The sequence below is a fragment of the Impatiens glandulifera genome, chromosome 7, assembly GCF_907164915.1.
Source record: "Impatiens glandulifera chromosome 7, dImpGla2.1, whole genome shotgun sequence".
Lineage (NCBI taxonomy): Eukaryota > Viridiplantae > Streptophyta > Magnoliopsida > Ericales > Balsaminaceae > Impatiens > Impatiens glandulifera.
This window is the reverse complement of record NC_061868.1, coordinates 9,769,217-9,788,954: the sequence shown is the minus strand read 5'-3', so window position 1 is coordinate 9,788,954 and position 19,738 is coordinate 9,769,217. Positions and strand designations below refer to the sequence as shown.

The following is a 19,738-nucleotide window of genomic DNA, read 5'->3' as shown; positions in this document are numbered from 1 at the left end:
TCTGATTTATGTTATTTGGGGTGACATTTCACAATTCTCATGACAATATTATGTACAAGTTTTAACTTGTAAGCAAATATATGTTAATGAATTTATAATGTGATTGTTCTTTCTTAAACTGGAAATATTCCTCCCAAATTTTAATCAATATTTAGATGTTATTACCTATCAAAAAGTCAACAAGTTGATTTTTTTTTTCATTTCTATAATGAGATTTTGACTTTGATGAAACATTTGGATTGAACACAAGAGTAGAATTCTGAAAAATAAATTTTGTTTAACACATTTATTGATAATTTTATCTTGGATAAATCTGATAGAGATATAGTTAGGGATGGCAATGGGGCGGTTCGGGGCGGGGAATGCAATTACCATCCCCGTCCCGTTTTAATTTCGGGGATTTTTTTAATACCATCCCCGACCCGTTCGATTTTTTTCGGTTTCGGGGAATCCCGCGAGGCACCGTTAATAATTTTATTTTAAAAAATAATTAAATATTATACAATAAAATTATATAAACTAATTTTTTAATATAATATATATTGTAATATATTAAAATTTTATATTATTATAAAGAAATAATTTTAATACTCTTATAAAATATACTAAATAAATAAATATATTGGTGATTTAATATATTTAAGTATGTTTATGGTATTCGGGGCAGAATCGGGATGAAAACGGGGTGAAATCGGGGCGGGTCGGGGCGGGGGACACAAATACCATCCCCGCCCCATCCTCGTTCGGTTTCGGGGAAAAACCGTCCCAAACGGGACAATTCGGTTCGGTGTTCGCGGGGCGGTTTAAAATTGTCATCCTTAGATATAGTTATAAATAGGGATAGTAATGGAGAGGTCGGGACAATAAATATGTTTATCATCCTTACTATTACTTATTATTATTACTGTTGTCTCGTCCTGTTTTAGAGAATTTTCGCGGAACACCATTATACATTGTTGTGTACAAAAATTATTTTATAAAATTATATAAATATATTTTATAATAGTATATATATTAAAAATTTATATTATTATAAAAAAGATTATAAAAGTTAAATAAATATATTTATAATAATATATATTTAATTGTGTGGGTTAGTGTTCGGGCAGAATTATGGTGAGATCGATCGGGACGAGAACACAAATATCATTATCGCTCATCCGCGATCAACTATCGATCAAAACTGAAAAAAATTTCACAATCGGACAATTCGAACCGGAAACCACGAGACAAATTAAAATTGCTATCCCTAGTGCTAGAATTTATTTAAAATTATTAACCTTATAAACTCATTGAGACATTATTTTGAAAGGACATGAGTTATATAATAAATAAAAATTTGTATATATAAATAAGTAATGAGCTGTTAAGAGAATGAAAGTCATGTCTTCCCCCTCCCCATGTGAACTGTTGTGTAAGAAATCCCCCACTATCCATTCATTGTTTTTGCTTTGTCCCTACATCATCCCTCACATGGAGATGTGTTTCATGTCTCTTCTCTCTCAATAATATATACATAATTAATTAATTGAAATTGTAAAAATAAATGGAAAAGGAAAGTTGGCTACATATTTTGATATATATGGCTTAGTTAGTATTTGAACAATTCAAAATTATGAGCAAGAAATCGAATTTCGGAAATATGAATTTTATTGTGATTTTCTGTCATTAATATGAAGATAAAGACTAAATAAATCAACAAAAACTAATAATCAAAAGTAATATAGTTTAAAACCTAAACCACATGGTTTCTAAGTAATTTCCTTATCTCCTATCACCATCATTCCATGTTTTATTATTTAATATGGAGTATTACTTGGTTAGAAACTAAGTCAATTTTATTATTTTAAAAAATAAAATTTCTTTTTAAACAACATATTAATAATCTAACACACTATAATAGTTCAAAAAAAAAAAATCATCTGGCTCAATAACCTGTTAAATATTTATATTATTTTCTAGCCCAACCAAAACCCTTGTAGTTATGGTATCATTTTTAATCTAACGTGATATATGTGAAAATCGAATATAAAGTATTTAATTTTATTGACAAATATATATATATATATATATATATATATATATATATATATATATATTAAAACCTAAACCACATGGTTTCTAAGTAATTTCCTTATCTCCTATCACCATCATCCCATGTTTTATTATTTAATATGAAGTATTACTTGGTTAGAAACTAAGTCAATTTTATTATTTTAACAAATAATTTTTCTTTTGAAATAACATGTTAATAATCTAACACACTATAATAGTTAAAAAAATAAAATCATCTAGCTCAATAACATGTTAAATATTTATATTATTTTCTAGCCCAACCAAAACCCTTATAGTGAAAGTCGAATATAAAGTATTTAATTTTATTGACAAATATATATATATATATATTTATACTATTTTCTTGTTTTTTTGACAATTTTATTTTATTTTTAATATAACGTTTTATCATCTCATTAGGTACATATCAAGGAACAAACCATGATACACATATGAGAGAGTTAAAAAAATATCAAACGATTTATTAGTTCGATTTTATTACTAAAATTTTGAAAAAAAAATGATATTATGTATTCGTTTTGAAAAAATATATTGTTCATTAATTGAAAATTTAATTATTAAAAAATATTTACACCCCTAATGAGAATTCTGGGTTCGTTCTCAATACAAAATTTGAAAAACCAAAACAATCTCCATCTTTAAGGACATGCTACTGACTGAGTAACCAATTAGATTTACAACAAGATTTTCAAATTAATAGTTATTAATTTCACTGAAAAATTGTCAATTTATTTTAATAAAGTGATACCTTGAAAGGTAATAAATGAAAGATTATGCTAGCATACTTTGAGAAATAAAGATTGAATTTAAACCCAAAAAATATTATATCGTCTTTTTTTTTATTATACAATACTAAAAACAAAACCAAGGCATGTTTAGTAGAACATCTGTCTGGCAAAGCACTTTTTGGGCTATTTAATAATAATTAATACTAAGTACATCTCAAAGCCAAACGTAACATCACTGTTTATTCTATGTAATTGGTTTTGTCGACAATTACAAAGAGAAGTCACTTGTCTCAGAAAGTTTAAGCTCTATCATTTCATTTATGGTGGGGGTTTGGTATCCACTCCATCCTTTAATGAATTCATTTTTCAAAAAAAATCTTGTGTTTAGTTAGGGCACTCTCCTAAATCCATTTCTAATCAACTGACTTCAATATATAAATCGAATTTGAGATATTGAATCTCTTATTATTTACAAACTCTTATTATATATATTTACATAAGGTAAGTTCATTAGAAGAGATACCTTCTTTTCTTTGCAATTCAGGTTTGAAACCTTAATTAATCATCTTGTTTGAAACCGGTTGTTGTTGTTGTGTCCGATTGTTCTATTTTTGTGTTTTCGTGATGAGTGAAGTGAGATTTGAGACCGATCCAACATTGATAATAGTTGCGATCAATTATTGGAGTGTCGAGAGCCCAAGGACATACACGAGGTATCAGACAAGATTCGAACATGAAAGCCATGGTATCGGCTATTCTATGAGGGCCTGCCTCATTTCCTCTTGCAATTGTTGCCTGCTACCACTACCAGATTAGATTAAGGAATTTTCTTTTATCTCGAGGAAGATAGCACACTTATTTCCCATTTTGATTAGTGAGAAATGAACCAAAGACCTTAACCTCTTAAGATCAAGACTTTCAATTTCAGCTATATGGTTGGGTGATTAGATTAAGGAATTAACTACATATATAATGACTGAAATTGAACGATTATCGGTGAAAATGCTCACCTCGTAGGTTTTTGTATCGGGACCGTGTGGTGTCATACAGCTGTGAAGGCTTGCACCACCAGGGAGAAACCCATCGGCTTTTGCCTGCAAACAAGGTTGTCAAATTACCAACTTACCCTTCTGCCAACTAATCCACACAAGATAATTCTTATTTGTTTTTTAGGATGTAGAGGGGTAAAATGAGAAATAAACTAGTCATGGCATAGAATGAGGAAAAAAAAGAAGAAATTTTGCTTTTAAAACCCAACAAATGGAAGCTAAGGCCTTGTTTAATGAAGGGTTACCACTTACCAATCATCAATTAAAATACTAAAATACCCTATCATTTTCACCTACAATTCAAATGGCAGTCTTAAAGACAATACACAAAAAAAAAAAATGGGGACATGTTGGAGAATACACACATATTCCTTATCAAATGGTTTTTATTTTCCAAAGAAAACCTTTTCTTTTAAAACCCTTCCTCAAACAAGCTCTAATTGAGCCGAATACACTTAACTTAGTTTAGTAAAGAATGACAAAAAACAATGGTTACTTTGACTAGGCATACCTCGTATCCACCAGAAATAAGGCCCATAAATTCGCTCATACAATTACGATGGTAATATGGAGGTCGAAAAGTATGCTCAGCAACCAACCATCTCGGAGGGAAGATGACAAAATCAAGCAGCGCCACTCCAGGTTTATCCGTTGGTGCAGTTAAAACTGATAAATGGGAATCCATAACAGCTTCAGGGAAAATTACTCAATGTTAAACCGTCACAAATTTTGTTTTACAGAAGACAACGCACCTGTATTAATTGACGGGTCACTGTGATCGACCCGAACAGTATTGTATGGACAAAACTTGTTTAGATCATACTGTATGCAAACAAAGAGCATTTACCATATATCAGATAATGAAGAACTAAAACTAAAATTTATCCAGCAAAATGTAAATATTTTATTTTTCAAGTGCTGCTGCACCCCCACCTTATAAGGAACATAATTACCATGCCAGGCTACAACATTGAAGGGTGAGAAATCCTGCTTTGCTGTAAAGAGTTCACCACCAAATTTCTGTATAATTGTGTATCCAGGCCTGTTCTTATCCTCAAACCACGCATTCGGAACGCTGAAATCTCTCGGTTCAGCAAGTCCGTTAGCACCTACACCCCCAATAATTCAAAGAAATGGTTTGATGAAAAAATGGATTATTTGGGGCAGTATTTTAGTTGATGAATTGAATAACTTAATTAAAGCAAAGATAATGGTTTATTTGGCTTCCATTCATCAAACAAGGCCTATCCCATCTAAGTGAATGAAAAAAGTGTTTCCAAAAGGAGTTTATAATTACCTATTGGTCCCAAATCAGGAAGTTGAAAATGTGATCCAAACACCTCAGCAACGTAGCCACGCGAAGGGCCATCGGGCAGGTTAACAACAAAGCGAAACCCTTGAGGTATAACAACAATTTCACCAGGTGATACTTGAATCCGCCCACATTCGGTTGTAATCCATAGCCCTAATATGGTCAATTGTCAGAAAGAAAAGTAGAAAACCGCAGCTCTATATTCATGGGCTATTTCAATATACACAACATTTCCAAAAGCAATTGTTATAGGAAACACTTATGTTTTTGTAATAAATTTATGAATCTGTGTAAGTTTCTAAATGAGATCCCATCTTGATCCAATTCCAGATGAGAAATATGCAAATAAATGTTTTCAAATGAAGTCAATTCTCTTCACAATTTAGAGTTAAACCCTATCAAAGTTAAAAGAATTAACCACTTACTCCCTACTTGAGGAACAATTAAGAAATCACCATCAGCATTGCAAAGCGCAGAACTCTCCATTGATTTGTTACATGCATACCTGAAGATTAGATCAAATATCTAGGTTTAAGATACCTTAAGGAATCAAGAATTAGACTAAATTAGAACAGTAAACAAAGTTAGAAATAACAAATTACATATGAATAGCAAAACCATATCGTAAATAAGAACTTCCTGCACCACAAACGGTGTACAATCCATCAACGAAATCAGTTGGCGATTCCGGAAACTCAACAGGCTTCCATCGTAACTGTGTTGGAGTAGCAGAACTATTTAGCAAGCTAAACTCACTCACAAGCTTTCCATGAACCGGTACACGAGGTTTGAACGGTTCATGCGTTACAGACGGTTTAATCCGATACAGCCAACTGAGTAGTAAAAGAACAAAGCGATCGTGAAGAAACTAGTATGAATGAATGATATGAAATCAAATGATATCGATGACATGCAATTATTTTACCTGCGTTGATTATGTTTGCGAGGAACGGTGAAGGCGGTGCCGGAAATCTGCTCGGCGTAGAGACCGTAAGGACAGAGGAGAGGACTGTTTTGTCCCTGAGGTAGGGCTCCGGGAAGGGATTCGGAGGAGAAGTGGTTTCCGAAGCCGGTGAGGTAGTGTAAATCCGCCGGAAAATCGGAGAAGTCCGTCATCGGAGAAATGAGTCAAAAGTAAAGAAGAAATGAAATGAAATGAAGTACAAATGGAGTAAATATTTATTTAACTTTATTTTTGTATTCAAGATAATGATGCTAGCCTGGCCAATACATTTATTTTTCTTTAGGATAAACTTTTTTTAATATTTAATTGAATCTTTGTAACATAATTATGTAATGAATGAGTTTATTTTGTCCACGTAACTCTAAAAATAGTATATTACTTATTTTTCTTTAATGCTTAATTTTTAAAAATTTTGAATTGTCGAGTTGAGAGATATGGTTAATTTGGATATATACATGAGAGAAAATGAATATTTGGATCGGATTATGAGTTGACCCGGTGATAAACTTAAACGGTTAAAAATAAAAATACTATAAGTATGTTTTAAATTTGCAACTTAACAACACAAATACAACTTTTTAATCAATTAAACTAATAAGACTTTATATTTTAAATTCAACACAAAATTTGATGAACGCGGGACAATATTAACAATATAAGTTCAACTTTTTAATCGGATTGTCGGGTCGAAAGCTGTGGTTAATTTGAATATATATGTAAGAGTAAATGGATACTTGAGTTGAGTCGGATTGTGGGTTGACCCGTTCATAAACTTAAAACGGTTAAAAATTAAATTAAAAATACTATAAGTATGTTTCTAACTTATACCTAACAAAAACAAGTAACTCTTTAATTAAGTATGATTGAGATGGTAGTTTGATGCTAAATATTAAAAAATATGAATTAAATATTTGATAGACCAAAATAAAAATGACGAGATAAGAGGTTTAATGAAAAAAAATATATGATGAAATATGTTAGAAGATGAGTTTTTTTCTTTCATAAAAAAACAAAATTATTTTTTTTTTAAATAATCTGTTTACCTGTAGAGATGCACATACTAAAAATAAACACTACAATCAAAATTCCAATTATCAATTAAATATTTAAACAATAATTGTTTGATAATATAATATAAGATTGATTAGAATATTATATCCTATAAATAAACAGTTATATAATAAAAAAAAAACCTTATCTTTAGTTTTATACACATACAACAATTGCAACCAGCCTAGCTTTATATTTAAAATTTCAAAGCTATGTCTAGTTTCAACAAACAAATTGACACTATACTTGAACATAAAAAAAATATCATAAACTCTTCCTCCTAGTTGTTTACACACTTAATACTAACATTTACATCTTTTGATCCAGATAACAAAACCCCAACCTGGATCGCCAAATCCTTCGAATTCTCCTCAACAGAATCAGATACACGACTAGCTTTATCCTCCCTCGACCAGAATTGGCTTCTCCTCCTAATACAAGCCAACCATTCACTTTTCGAAAACTTTACCATCCAACCACTTAACTTACAACTAGTAATCAGATGGATTAACAAGGAAATTGTGGATGCTCCCACTGTTATCATGAAAAGACCCTGAAAACTATTTGCACTAATGCTAATGTCATCATCCTTACTACCCGTGTTACCTTCCACGCACATCTCAGCCGATATCAAGCTGTTTTCCAGCTCTTGAAACTTCCCCGTTTCAATCACTTGTATTAGTGCTGTGTTTATGTCGGGCAGCACTGGGGATCCCTTCTGAAACGCCTGATCAATCAAATCAATTAAACCTATATAAATTGGATTGAAAAATCACAGGAAAAATGGTTTGTTTACAAAACACATTTGAAAACACTTTCATCTAAATTGAAATGAGAAATTGTCATGATCTCCACTAAATCGAAGCGTTCTTAGTAGGAATTTTCTTAGGTAAATAAGACCCTTTCCACGCTTCCCTTATGGGTTGTCATCCAATTTTTTAATATGTTTTTGTTTCCAAACTTGATCCCATCTGAATTCACATCTAGATGAGATACTTGACAGAAAAAAAAAAGTGTTTTATATATGATTTCTCATCTAGATCTGGATCCAGACTCAAATCCAAATGATAAGTTATTAAAAAAAGGGGGGTCTTACAAAGCCATATCCTCCAGCAAATGTTGGTCCAGCCAAGGTAAAGCTTTTACAATATCTAGCAAGGAACTGTTTAGCCAGTGGAGACTGAAGAAACGCGGCTTCTATTTCTTTAGTGTTAAGCGCTCGAGCAATTTCATCTAGAGAAGTGTAGTTGGCCTTTATATTCGATGGGTTGAACTGTAATACATCACTCAAATAAAGAGGAACAAATGTCTGTCCAGTGCAGCCAATCATTGCACGGGAGTACTTCAATGTCTCGATATCAGTTATTGTTGGTTTAAGACGAGGGACAGTTAGCATACTAGTGAGATTTGCAGTATAAGTCTGCATTACAACGAGGGCCATAAATAGCCAGACCACTACTGCCATCCTTGATAAGTCATTATGCAGTTGTGCCCCTGCTTATGCATAATAATGATTACTTTAAATTAAACAATTATACATTCTATTTTCTAAGGCAACAGTGTTTGATTATACAAATGCAAAAAAATTCTAGCATTACCTCGCAATGAAAACAATGTGGAGAAAGATAGCCAAATTAGGGATCCAACTTGGCTCAATCCCGAGCCTTTGAACTCTGGGATGTGATCACGTTCAATCACCCACACAACAAAACCATTGTAAAGGTTAATGCCTGCTGTGAGAAGCCACATTGCTTTTGTGAAGGGTTTGACAAACAGCCAAGCTTGATTACTTGATTGAATCTGGACAGGAACAACCATGACTAGCAATCCTGCCTCAGTAAGACCTGTCTGTGTGAAGTCAACCTTTTCGTATCTTTTCGAAGTTATTGCTATAAGGCCAATCGCAGCATCAAAGTTCTGAACTCAATCAACAAGAAATGCACCACATCAAAATTTAATGAAAGTTTCTGTACATGGCAACATTTTTAAATAAAGAAAAAAAAGGTAAAGCAATCCACTCACCTTTAGATGTACTTGCTCAAGTAAAGCGTCAAATGTGCCGGTAAAGGGAACATAATCGCATGGGAAGTAATATGGTAAACGGTCAACTGCGGCTTTAAAGAGATCAACTGAAAGTCCGCTGACCCTGTACTTGTTTTGAAATGGATCATAAGAAATTGTTTCAAAGAGTTTGAACAAGGTGGTATTAGGTACAGCAATTCTCCACGGTTTGAAGCTAGTTGGCAGACTCCAGCCTTTCGGAATGGAATGTGATCCTCCAGGCCAAATCACAGTACCCAGGATGTTCATTGAAGAACTATTTACTCTTCCATCAACAGACCTTGAGAATCCAAATGATTCTGACCAGTAACCAAGTTCTTTATAGCTCCTCCCGTGAATGTTGATAATCTGAAACAAATGTGAAGGAGGCGGTTTCTTCTCTACAAAATGGATTTTACCGCTTAGCCCGTCAGAATTAGTTGAAAAGATTCTATCTATGAAACCTTGATTGTCTCTGTCTTTGTTTCTGTCCATATTCATTGCTTGAGCTAATATCCAAGTGGCATCATATGCCCGCAAAGCGTAAATCCCTGGCTCGTGGTTTTTCTCTTCAACGTGCTCTAAACCAAACTTGTTATAAAATCTGTCATAGAAATCATGGTAACTTGGCCCCATTTCAGGAAAATAACTGTTGACGCCTATAACGCCTTGCATTGAAGACATGACTGATGAATTAAGGGAATGAACAAGGCTAGTAGTGGAAGTTGTGGTGATCCAGACGTAGTCAGTTGTCATCATGTCCATCTTCTTTGCCACTTCAAATAGACGAATTGATAATGGTAAGGATGTATGGATCACAAAGACTCGGCATTGATCTGTTTTAAGATTGCCCAAGATTTCCATCAAAGAAATACCCGATACAAATCTTGGAAGAGGAACGAGGTGGCCGATTTCTACGCCAGATTTTTGGAAGGCATCCAATAGATGAGGAGTGATTCCATAGACAGAAGAATCCATGTCCTCGTAAATCACGTTTACACGTCGCCATCCCCATGAGCTGACTATGGCAGCCAAAGCTTTTATTTGTATGGACTGACTTGGTGAGAATTGAAGGAGGAAAGACCATCTTTCCGTTGCCCAAGTAGGTGTAAAATCGGAAAATGAAAGAATAGGTATATGAGATCTTTCACCAAGCTCTGCAACTAAAGAAACCTCCTCCCATGTCTGCGGTCCCAAAATGACTTCTACGTGTTGTACATCCATAAGGTTCCTAGCTGCAAATGTAAGGATAACAATATGCCATGTTATGTGTCTATACAAAAATAGATTTTTGAAAGTGTTTTCAAATGGAGTCATATCATCAATTCACCAACAAATAAGCTTAATCATGTTTATTTATTAATCCTTCCAATTGCAGATAAGCATGTCTAACAGTTACAAATACTGTTGAAGAAAAGAAAACTATTTGATTGTAATTACCAGCAAGAGTTGCTTGCAAGGGATCATTAGGAGAACTTTCAACTCTAAGAACCAAACTTTTATTGGTTTGGGTGAAAAAGTCATCAATTGCCATCTCAATTGCCACTTGTTGTTCTTTGCCAATGCGAGAAGTGGTATCGAGAATGGCACCAACTCTTCCGATAACATGTTCTGTGCTGCTACTAGATGTAGTTTGCTGTGAGAATAACAAGAAGGTCAATGTCATGGCCATAACAGAGAAGGAGAAGAACTCATGAACCCAATGCATTTTGAGGGTAGAATTTTCTAGCAATAGGAACCTCACTAGTCACAACCTCTATTTGTACTTAAAATAATGCAGGGAAATTTCATAACAATTTCCTATTCAACTCAACTGCAAACTTCAACAATTAAGAAAATGGAAGAAAGTCAAACAGTAGAAGTATATTCCAATCTTTTGTGGTTGAAATGTTGAATATTATCTTTTAGAGATATGTCTTACATTCTTTACTCAAAGTCACGTTGACTAGAGTTCAAGACTGGATATATTATTATGTCTCAAAATTCAAACATGATCAACTATTTCTCTATCTCGGTTGATGTTTAGCGAATACCTGGACTGATTTGGATCACATATTTTGCTTTGACGCTCTTACGTTTTTATCATCAGAGTTACGGTCTCCTTCGGTATCTCCACGTAAGTAGTTCCCTACAGTGACGGGATACGAATAATTTGCGATTTTCCTTGGGGGGTACCGCTGGTCGAATTCTGAAAGAGAAGACGACCTAAACAAGCCGTCTTCCATACTCCGAGATACGTCTCTCCTATGTATTGATCTTTCTCATCCTGAGAAGATTCGGTGCTGATGGTCAATGAAGAAAGGGGATTCTCCCTACTGATTTCCGGTCGCCGCCGTGAAAGAAGACATCGAAGAGCTCCCGGTGCCGGCGGCCGGAGAGAAGATAAGAAGTTGCTTGACAGTTGACACAGAGGCAGCATAAGTGTGCTAAGTTTATTGATGAGATATTTATCATTTTAAGCCTCAATCTTTACTCTAATTGAAATTATTTGTCTCTAATACAACATTTGCCTTGGAGCATAAAATGAATTTTGATTTATTTTCAAATAAATAAAATTAAAATAATTAACTAAGATTAAAACTAATTAAAATAATTAATTAATTAAATTAATTATAATAATAATTTAAATTTAAATAATTAAACAAAAATGATCCAAATAAAAAAAAAAATTATTTGAGATAAATGTTATATTCATTTTATCTTAAAATAATTTTAGAAAAAAATTAAGGAATGAAATTAGGTACCCATTTTATCCCAAAAAAAAATTGTTTATTTAATCTTAAAATATATATAAAAAAAATTGACAAAATATTTGTCATATTTATTTTAATATTTTGTGTATTTAAAAAATCAAAAATAAAGCTAAAATGGTGAAAGAAAATTAATTTCAAACAAACTCTTAAGATTTTAAAATAAAATTAATTTTGTAATAATGTGTGGCCGAAATTATAGAAATCGATTGCAGCAAGGACTAGAACCATCGGAAGAGCGTTAACGCTCAAAGGCTGCCCGTTGCGAAGGGAACGCGCGTCCGCGTTTACACCAAAAACGGTGTTGTTTCATCCTCCAATTGTCGTCTTCATCGCGATGCCGGATGAATAACCAGCCGCATCCATCTTTGATTTTTCAAAGACGGAATTTCGTCGTTTCTGGACGAATTGATTCTGTTCAAAAGGTTAAATGATCACTCTACCACATTGATCATTTCCCGTACATCAATAGGTTGTGATCATGCTTATTCCGACAAGTTGATCCAAGAACAACAAAAGTGTCATTAATGGCTCGACTTATGTAGGCTATAAATAGACTCCCTCAACAATTTTGAAGCCAAGAGATAACATCTCAAGCCCCAAATCATAGAATTTCAAAAATCCGCAATTGAAGCTCAAAGCTTTTGATTTTTCGAAATTTTCGTATAAGGCTCTAAAGCTTGGATCCAAACATCTCAAAAACTTTCATAAGGTCTATTGAGTGTTCTCCAATCTTTGATATGATTCTAATCACCCTCTAATTCATACTTTCAGTTTAAAACTTTTTATATTTTAGTTTTTATAAGTTTGTATATTGTCTAGTTGTTGAATTTTATGATTGGAAATCGATCTTAAGATCATTTCCACACTTTCTATTTAGGTTAGAATCAATCAATCAATTTTAAATCGAACAACCCAAATTTAATTTTTAAAAAATCAAAAAATCGTTTTGTTGTTCTTGGACTAATTCTCAAGAACAACTGTCCATAAAGCATCCCAAAATGCTTCTAATGATGTTGGGAAACTATTTGAATCATGTTTAATCCATCCCGGTCATGTTTGATCAAAAATAAAAAATTCAAAAATAATTGAAAATTTTGAGTTCTTGATTTGGTCCAAACGAACCGCCAATATTTTTGTTTTGGTACCAATCAAGTATATGAAGTATAAGGAAGTTATTGTATAATTCATTACACTTCAAAACAACTTTAAAACCAAAAACTCAATTTTTGGCTACAAACTGTTTTTAACCAATTGATCATCACCCAAGTCGATTGATACCTAGGGATGATGTTCTAAATGTTCCTAGAAGCTTTGTGAAGCTACTCAGCCCTTTGATCAAAGAATCCAAACCTCCATCAAAATTGAAAAACCTGCAATTTAATATTCTTGAGGACTAAGAGGTCCGACCAAAAAGTTTTACCTAGGACCGAGAGGTTTGACCAAGTCTTTTTATATAGAACCGAGAGGTTCGAATGATGTTCTTCATCGAGGACCAAAAGATCCAACCGATGTTCTTCAGCTATGACTGAGAGGTTCGACCGAGGATTTTTACATCCAACCGAGAAGTCAGACCTATGACCGAGGAGTCTTGCACCTAACCAAGAACTCCAAACCCGGGACCGATGAATTCCACCTAGGAATAAGAGATCCGAGTTCCGACCGAGAATTCTGACACCCGATCAAGAATTCTATCCAGGACCGAGAGTCCTTAATACCCAGGCCGTGGCTTTTTAGCTAGGACCGAGGATTCTAAGCCCAGACCGAGGGACACCTAACCTAGGACCGAGGCTCTTAGCCCTTGACCGATAAAATGAATCCAAGACCTAGGACACCGGTCCTAAGTCCTGTTTGGTTCTCATTTCCAAACTCCAAAATTATTTTTGTAATTTTGGAACCTCAAATTATTTTCTAAAAATCTCGAAAAAATAGAAAATATTTTTAGGATATTTCCACAAAAAAATATTTTGACAAAAGCTTGTTTATGATTTTTTTTAAACACTAATGTCTTTTAAACTGATGTTCTTCAAGTACTTTCCTCCCTAAGTTACCATTAGCAACATGTACCAGCATTAAATAAGAATTAAATAATTGTTGTTACATTTTTTTAAATAACACACAAACCTTATGCATGTTTAAGACCAGAAGAATAATTGGTTAAAATAAAAGGTTATACAACTAATTTTTAAAAGCCAAATTTATAAGTAGAGACCGTTTTTAAAAGGGTACGGAGGATGAAGCACGAAGCCTTTCCTGAGTATCACCAAACTACAAACCAAAATGAAACTCTAGTTAATACGTTTATAGAGATATATCATTTTTATTGATTTTCTGAAAAATCAATTGGCAACTCTATTTCAAAAAATAATCTTTTAAATTAATTATTTTAATTAATTTAAACAACGGATTTATAAAAAATCAAATTATAATTTGATTATCGCAAATAACGGATTATTTAAATTTGAATTAAATTAATTATTTTAAATAATAATTTGAAAAGCGGTCACCGCAAAGTTCGTTCACGGAGGGTGAGTGAAAGCCAAAAGACATAGTCAAATGCTTAAATATGGTGGGGAATGAGAATGATTATGGTTAACAATACTCATTAAAAGATGATATATATGGGTGCAAGAGATTTAATAATATATATTTTTTCTTTTTAGTATTACAATTGTTAATTACTTATAATAAAATTTATAAAATATAATAAATATTTGTTATTTTAATTTATAATGTTCCTATGTATATTTTAAAAAATATATTTAACTAAATAGGTTAAGTTTTAAAATGATTGAGAACTTTTTTTATTTAATATTTTAAAAAATAAAATAAGACTTTATATATATTTGAAATTATATTTTAGAATTAACAGAAATTTTAAAGAAAAATATTAATTACTGTAACCCCGAGAATGATCTCTCGTAGCTTAGCACGTGTTTGGTATACACGTGGAAATACGAGGAGTCTTGGGGTGGCTAGAGGTTCGATGCGTTTCAATCTTGGTTTGCGTGTCAGACATTTTTTTTAATAAAAAATTATTTTAAAAGATTTTAAAAATACCTGGGGCTTTTAAAATTAATCATGTAAAAATAATTAATTTTATTCAAATTTTAATAATACGGGGCTTTGACTTGAAATCCATTTAAATTAATTAAATATGATTAATTTAATAAAAGATTATTTATTTAAAAATATAGTCACCAAATGATTTTAGAAAAAACAGTAAAATGTACGTTTACAAACGTACTATATACTAGAGTTTTCATAAGGGATTCGTTTTTTGGTTAAGTTCGGGAAAAGGCTTTCACGCTATGTCCTTCGCGAATCGCGCCCATCAAAAGACGATTTTATTCATAAAGTAAAAGTGTGTCTATCAGAATTTTTATTTATAACATTTATTTTCTTTAATTAATAGTTTGGGGGTCCTAAATAAGAATAAGTTTAGATTACGTAAATAATTGTACAAAATTATTTAGAATGGTATAACTACGATTTCGTTGATATAAGATTGAGTGAGAACCTTAAAAAAATATTAGAAAATGCATTAGAATTTAAAAATAAATTTTAAACGGGGCCTTAGCCAAAATATTTATTTGGAAAATATCTCAAAAATATTTAAAAATCATTTTCTAATCTTTAGAGATTATTTGAAAATGGATTGGGGTTTCAAAATTTCAAAAATAATTTTGGATTTTAAAAGGTGGAACAACATCAGCCTTAGGACTAGAGTCTTATGGCTTGGGTCCGTTTTTACTAATCTAAACTCGAATGGGCTCGGTCTAGACCAGGGTGGTTTAGATCGGGTTCGGTACACTCGGTCAAGAGACCAGAGGGTTCGGCCCTGGGGTTCATGAGGCTCAGTCCTGAACTTGGGTTGTTCGGTCCTAGGTTTGGAGGCTCGGTCCTAGATCTAGCATCCTCGATCGTGGACCTAGGAGTTTTGGTCCCAAGTCAGACCTCTCGGTCTTAGGTTAGAATCATGGGTCGGAGTCCTTGGTTCTTGCTCAAAACACTAGTCCTAGGTCTCGGTCCTAACTCAAGAATACCGGTACTTGGTCTTGGTCATATGTCGATCTTTTCGGTCCTTGGTCTCGGTTCCGGTCCTACATGACTCGGTCGTTGGGGACCGAATGTTCTTCATTTGGTATAAAGAGTTGCAGGTTTGTATCTTTTGATATTTGTAAGTTGCAAACAACTCATATGAATGTAGGGATCATAACCCCTAACCCTAAACACGATTAATCAAACTCTATAACAATTGATTTTTCAAAATCGTTTTTTTGGCAAAATTTGAAAACTTTTGATTTAGGCCATCTCATGGCAACAACTTTTAAAACTCAAACTTTATTTTTCAAAAATTTCGGTTGAATCAAACATGATCGGGATGTTGATATTATCATTTGGAAATTATCCTAACATGTTTAGAAAATTCAATTTGGTTTCAAGCTTAAACATCAAGAACACAAAATTTGGTTCCTATCATTTGGCAACTATTTGAATAAAAAAATTCAAGTTTAAAGCTCAAGAACACAAAATTCTAATTTTACAGATTTTCAAATCAAATTTGGATTTTTTTTATTTCAAACAAAGAAAACACAGAATTGAACCCTAAATATGATCAACCCGATCAAACTTGGAAAAATCCAATTTTGAATCAAAAATTGAATTATAGCTGGTCTAGAAGCTTATCAACGATTGGAGAACACTCCAATGATGTGTAAGAAGCTTTCTCAAGCACTAGATCAAAGCTTAGCTTGTCGGACAAATTTTTACAAAAAAAACAGTTCGCTGGAGTTCTTCAACTCTTTGAATTAGGTTGTAATGTTTGGTGATTGTTTGATAGATTGGAAGAAGATTACCTAAAGGCTATTTATACAAAGCTAGGTCAACTATCATTGACGAATTCAACTTCGATTTGGCTTTGTTCTTCAAGGTTTCGGATTTGTCTTCGGCAGCCTAGCAAGAGCATAGGTTTTGACTTCGAAGCCTAGGAAAGATGATGGCGAGGAGGAGACGTGCACATGGGTGAAAAATAGAAGGATAATGTTGAGAAACGGGAAGGATAGGCCTTTTGAAAGGTCATCGGCGTCCGTCGCAAACCTCTGGAGTTCGCAAAGGAGACAAACAAAACGACGTCGTTTTGTTTAAACAAAATGCGCTGTTGCGTTTCCTTGGCGTTTGTTGACGCTGAAGCGATTGGGCTAACAAGGTTGGCTTCCCTTATCTCGTTGACTAGAGTTACGTTGACTAGAGTTCAAGACTGGAGATATTATTATGTCTCAAAATTCAAACATGATCAACTATTTCCCTATCTCGTTTGAAGTTTAGCGAATACCTGGACTGATTTGAATCACATATTTTGCTTTGACGCTCTTACATTTTTATCATCAGAGTTACGGTCTCCTTCGGTATCTCCACGTAAGTAGTTCCCTACAGTGACGGGATACGAATAATTTGCGATTTTCCTTGGGGGGTACCGCTGGTCGAATTCTGAAAGAGAAAACGACCTAAACAAGCCGTCTTCCATACTCCGAGATACGTCTCTCCTATGTATTGATCTTTCTCATCCTGAGAAGATTCGGTGCTGATGGTCAATGAAGAAAGGGGATTCGCCCTACTGATTTCCAGTCTCCTCCGTGAAAGAAGACATCGAAGAGCTCCCGGCGCCGGCGGCCGGAGAGAAGATAAGAGTTGCTTGACAGTTGACACAAAGGCAGCATAAGTGTGCTAAGTTTATTGATGAGATAATTATTATTTTAAGCCTCAATCTTTACTCTAATTGAAATTATTTGTCTCTAATACAACATTTGATTTACCTTAGCATAAAACAAATTTTGATTTATTTTTAAATAAATAAAATCAAAATAATTAAGAAAGACTAAAACTTAATTAAAATAATTAATTATAATAATAATTTAAATTTAAATAATTAAACAAAAATGATCCAAACAAAAAAAATATTTGAAATAAATGTTATATTTATTTTATCTTAAAATAATTTTAGAAAAAAAAATGAAAATAGGTACCCATTTTATTCAAAAAAAAAAATTGTTTATTTAATCTTAAAATATATTAAAAAAATTGACAAAATATTTGTCATATTTATTTTAAGATTTTGTGTATTTAAAAAATCAAAATTAAAACTAAAATGATGAAAGAAAATTAATTTGAAACAAACTCTTAAGATTTTAAAATAAAATTAATTTTGTAATCATGTGTGGCCGAAATTATAAAAAACGATTGCAACAAGGACTAGAACCATCGGAAGAGCGTTAACACTCAAAGGCTGCCTGTTGCGAAGGGAATGCGCGTCCGCGTTTACACAAAAAACGGTGTTATTTCATCCTCCGATTGTCGTCTTCATCGCGATGCCGGATGAATAACCAGCCGCATCCATCTTTGATTTTTCAAAGACGGAATTTCGTCGATTCTGGACGAATTGATTCTGTTCAAAAGGTTAAATGATCACCCTACCACAGTGATCATTTCCCGTACATCAATAGACTGTGATCATGCTTATTCCAACAAGTTGATCCAAGAATAACAAAAGTATCATTAATGGCTAACTTATGTAAGCTATAAATAGACTCCCTCAACAATTTTGAAGCCAAGAGATAACATCTCAAACCTCAAATCATAGAATTTCAAAAATCCGCAATTGAAGCTCAAAGCTTTTGATTTTTCAAAATTTTCATATAAAGCTCTAAAGCTTGGATCCAGGCATCTCAAAAGCTTTCTATTGAGTGTTATCCAATCTTTGATATGATTCTAATCACCCTCTAATTCATACTTTCCGTTTGAAATTTAAATTTTTATATTTCAGTTTTATAAGTTTGTATATTGTTTGGTTGTTGAATTTTTTGATTGGAAATCGATCTTAGGATCATTTCCAAGCTTTCTGTTTAGGTTAGAATCAATCAATCAATTTTAAACCGAACAACCCAAATTTAAATTTTAAAAAATTTAAAAATCGTGTTTGTTGTTCTTTGGTTAATCCTCAAGAACAACTATCCATAAAGCATCCCAACATGTTTCTAATAATGTTGTGCAACTATTTGGATCATGTTTAATCCATCCCGATCATGTTTGATCAAAAATAAAAAATTCAAAATAATTGAAAATTTTGAGTTTTTGATTTGGTCCAAACGAACTGCCAATATTTTTGGTTGGGTACCAATCAAGTATATGAAGTATAAGGAATTAATTATCTAGCTCCTTACACTTCAAAACAACTTTAAAACCAAAAACCCGATTTTTGGCTACAAACTGTTTTGAACGAATTGATCATCACCCAAGTCGATTGATACCTAGGGATGATGTTCTAAATGTTCCTAGAAGCTTTGTGAAGCTACCCATGCCCTAGGATCAAAGAATCCAAATCTCCATCAAAATTGCAAAACCTGCAATTTGATATTCTTGAGGACCGAGAGGTCCGACCAAAAAAATTGACATAGGATCGACATGTCTGACCGAGGCTTTTTATATAGGACCGAGAGGTCCAACTGATGTTCTTCATTGAGAACCGAAAGATCCAACCGATGTTCTTCAGCTATGATTGAGAGGTTCGATCGAGGATTTTTCATCCGACCGAGAAGTCAGACCTATGACCGAGGAGTCTTGCACCTGACCAAGAACTCCAAACCCAAGATCGATGACTTCCACCTAGGAACGAGAGATCCGAGTTCCGACTGAGAATTCTGGCACCCGACCGAGAATTCTAGCCTAGGATCGAGAGTCCTTAGCACCTAGACCGTAGCTTTTTAGCTAGG

General features: G+C 33.2%; 2 protein-coding genes across 4 annotated transcripts; both read right to left on the bottom strand.

Moving 5' to 3' along the window:
• Positions 1 to 2,964: 2,964 nt before the first annotated feature.
• LOC124945112 (homogentisate 1,2-dioxygenase) lies at positions 2,965 to 6,287 on the bottom strand (the record flags this gene model as incomplete). Its single annotated transcript, XM_047485488.1, has 9 exons — positions 2,965 to 3,599; positions 3,815 to 3,898; positions 4,365 to 4,519; positions 4,606 to 4,675; positions 4,787 to 4,962; positions 5,151 to 5,318; positions 5,591 to 5,670; positions 5,768 to 5,998; positions 6,091 to 6,287. Coding segments are annotated over 9 exons (1,398 nt in total), but the record flags the coding sequence as incomplete, so codon positions are not given.
• Positions 6,288 to 7,286: 999 nt separating this feature from the next.
• LOC124945759 (glutamate receptor 2.5-like) lies at positions 7,287 to 11,622 on the bottom strand. 3 transcript variants are annotated; one of them, XM_047486251.1, is made up of 6 exons: positions 11,253 to 11,622; positions 10,660 to 10,855; positions 9,202 to 10,454; positions 8,778 to 9,096; positions 8,276 to 8,673; positions 7,287 to 7,906 (listed from the first exon to the last, which is right to left on the bottom strand). In XM_047486251.1, exons 2-6 carry the CDS (start codon positions 10,751 to 10,753, stop codon positions 7,460 to 7,462), a joined length of 2,511 nt encoding a protein of 836 aa, XP_047342207.1. In that variant the 5' UTR covers positions 10,754 to 10,855; positions 11,253 to 11,622; the 3' UTR covers positions 7,287 to 7,459. The 3 variants fall into 3 exon arrangements, with proteins under 3 accessions (XP_047342207.1, XP_047342208.1, XP_047342206.1); XM_047486252.1 differs by lacking the exon at positions 10,660 to 10,855; XM_047486250.1 differs by lacking the exon at positions 11,253 to 11,622 and having other exon boundaries at positions 10,660 to 10,964.
• Between the last annotated feature and the right edge of the window lie 8,116 nt (positions 11,623 to 19,738).

What these genes read in the sequence shown, in the direction of transcription:
- LOC124945759 (XM_047486250.1), bottom strand. Translation starts at nt 10,927, where the DNA reads ATGCATTGGGTTCATGAGTTCTTCTCCTTCTCTGTTATGGCCATGACA. An exon ending in TTGAGCAAGTACATCTAAAG is followed by an intron (nt 9,097 to 9,201) that starts GTGAGTGGATTG and finishes GATTGAGTTCAG; the next exon opens with AACTTTGATGCTGCGATTGG. An exon ending in TTGCTGGAGGATATGGCTTT is followed by an intron (nt 7,907 to 8,275) that starts GTAAGACCCCCC and finishes TTGATTGATCAG; the next exon opens with GCGTTTCAGAAGGGATCCCC.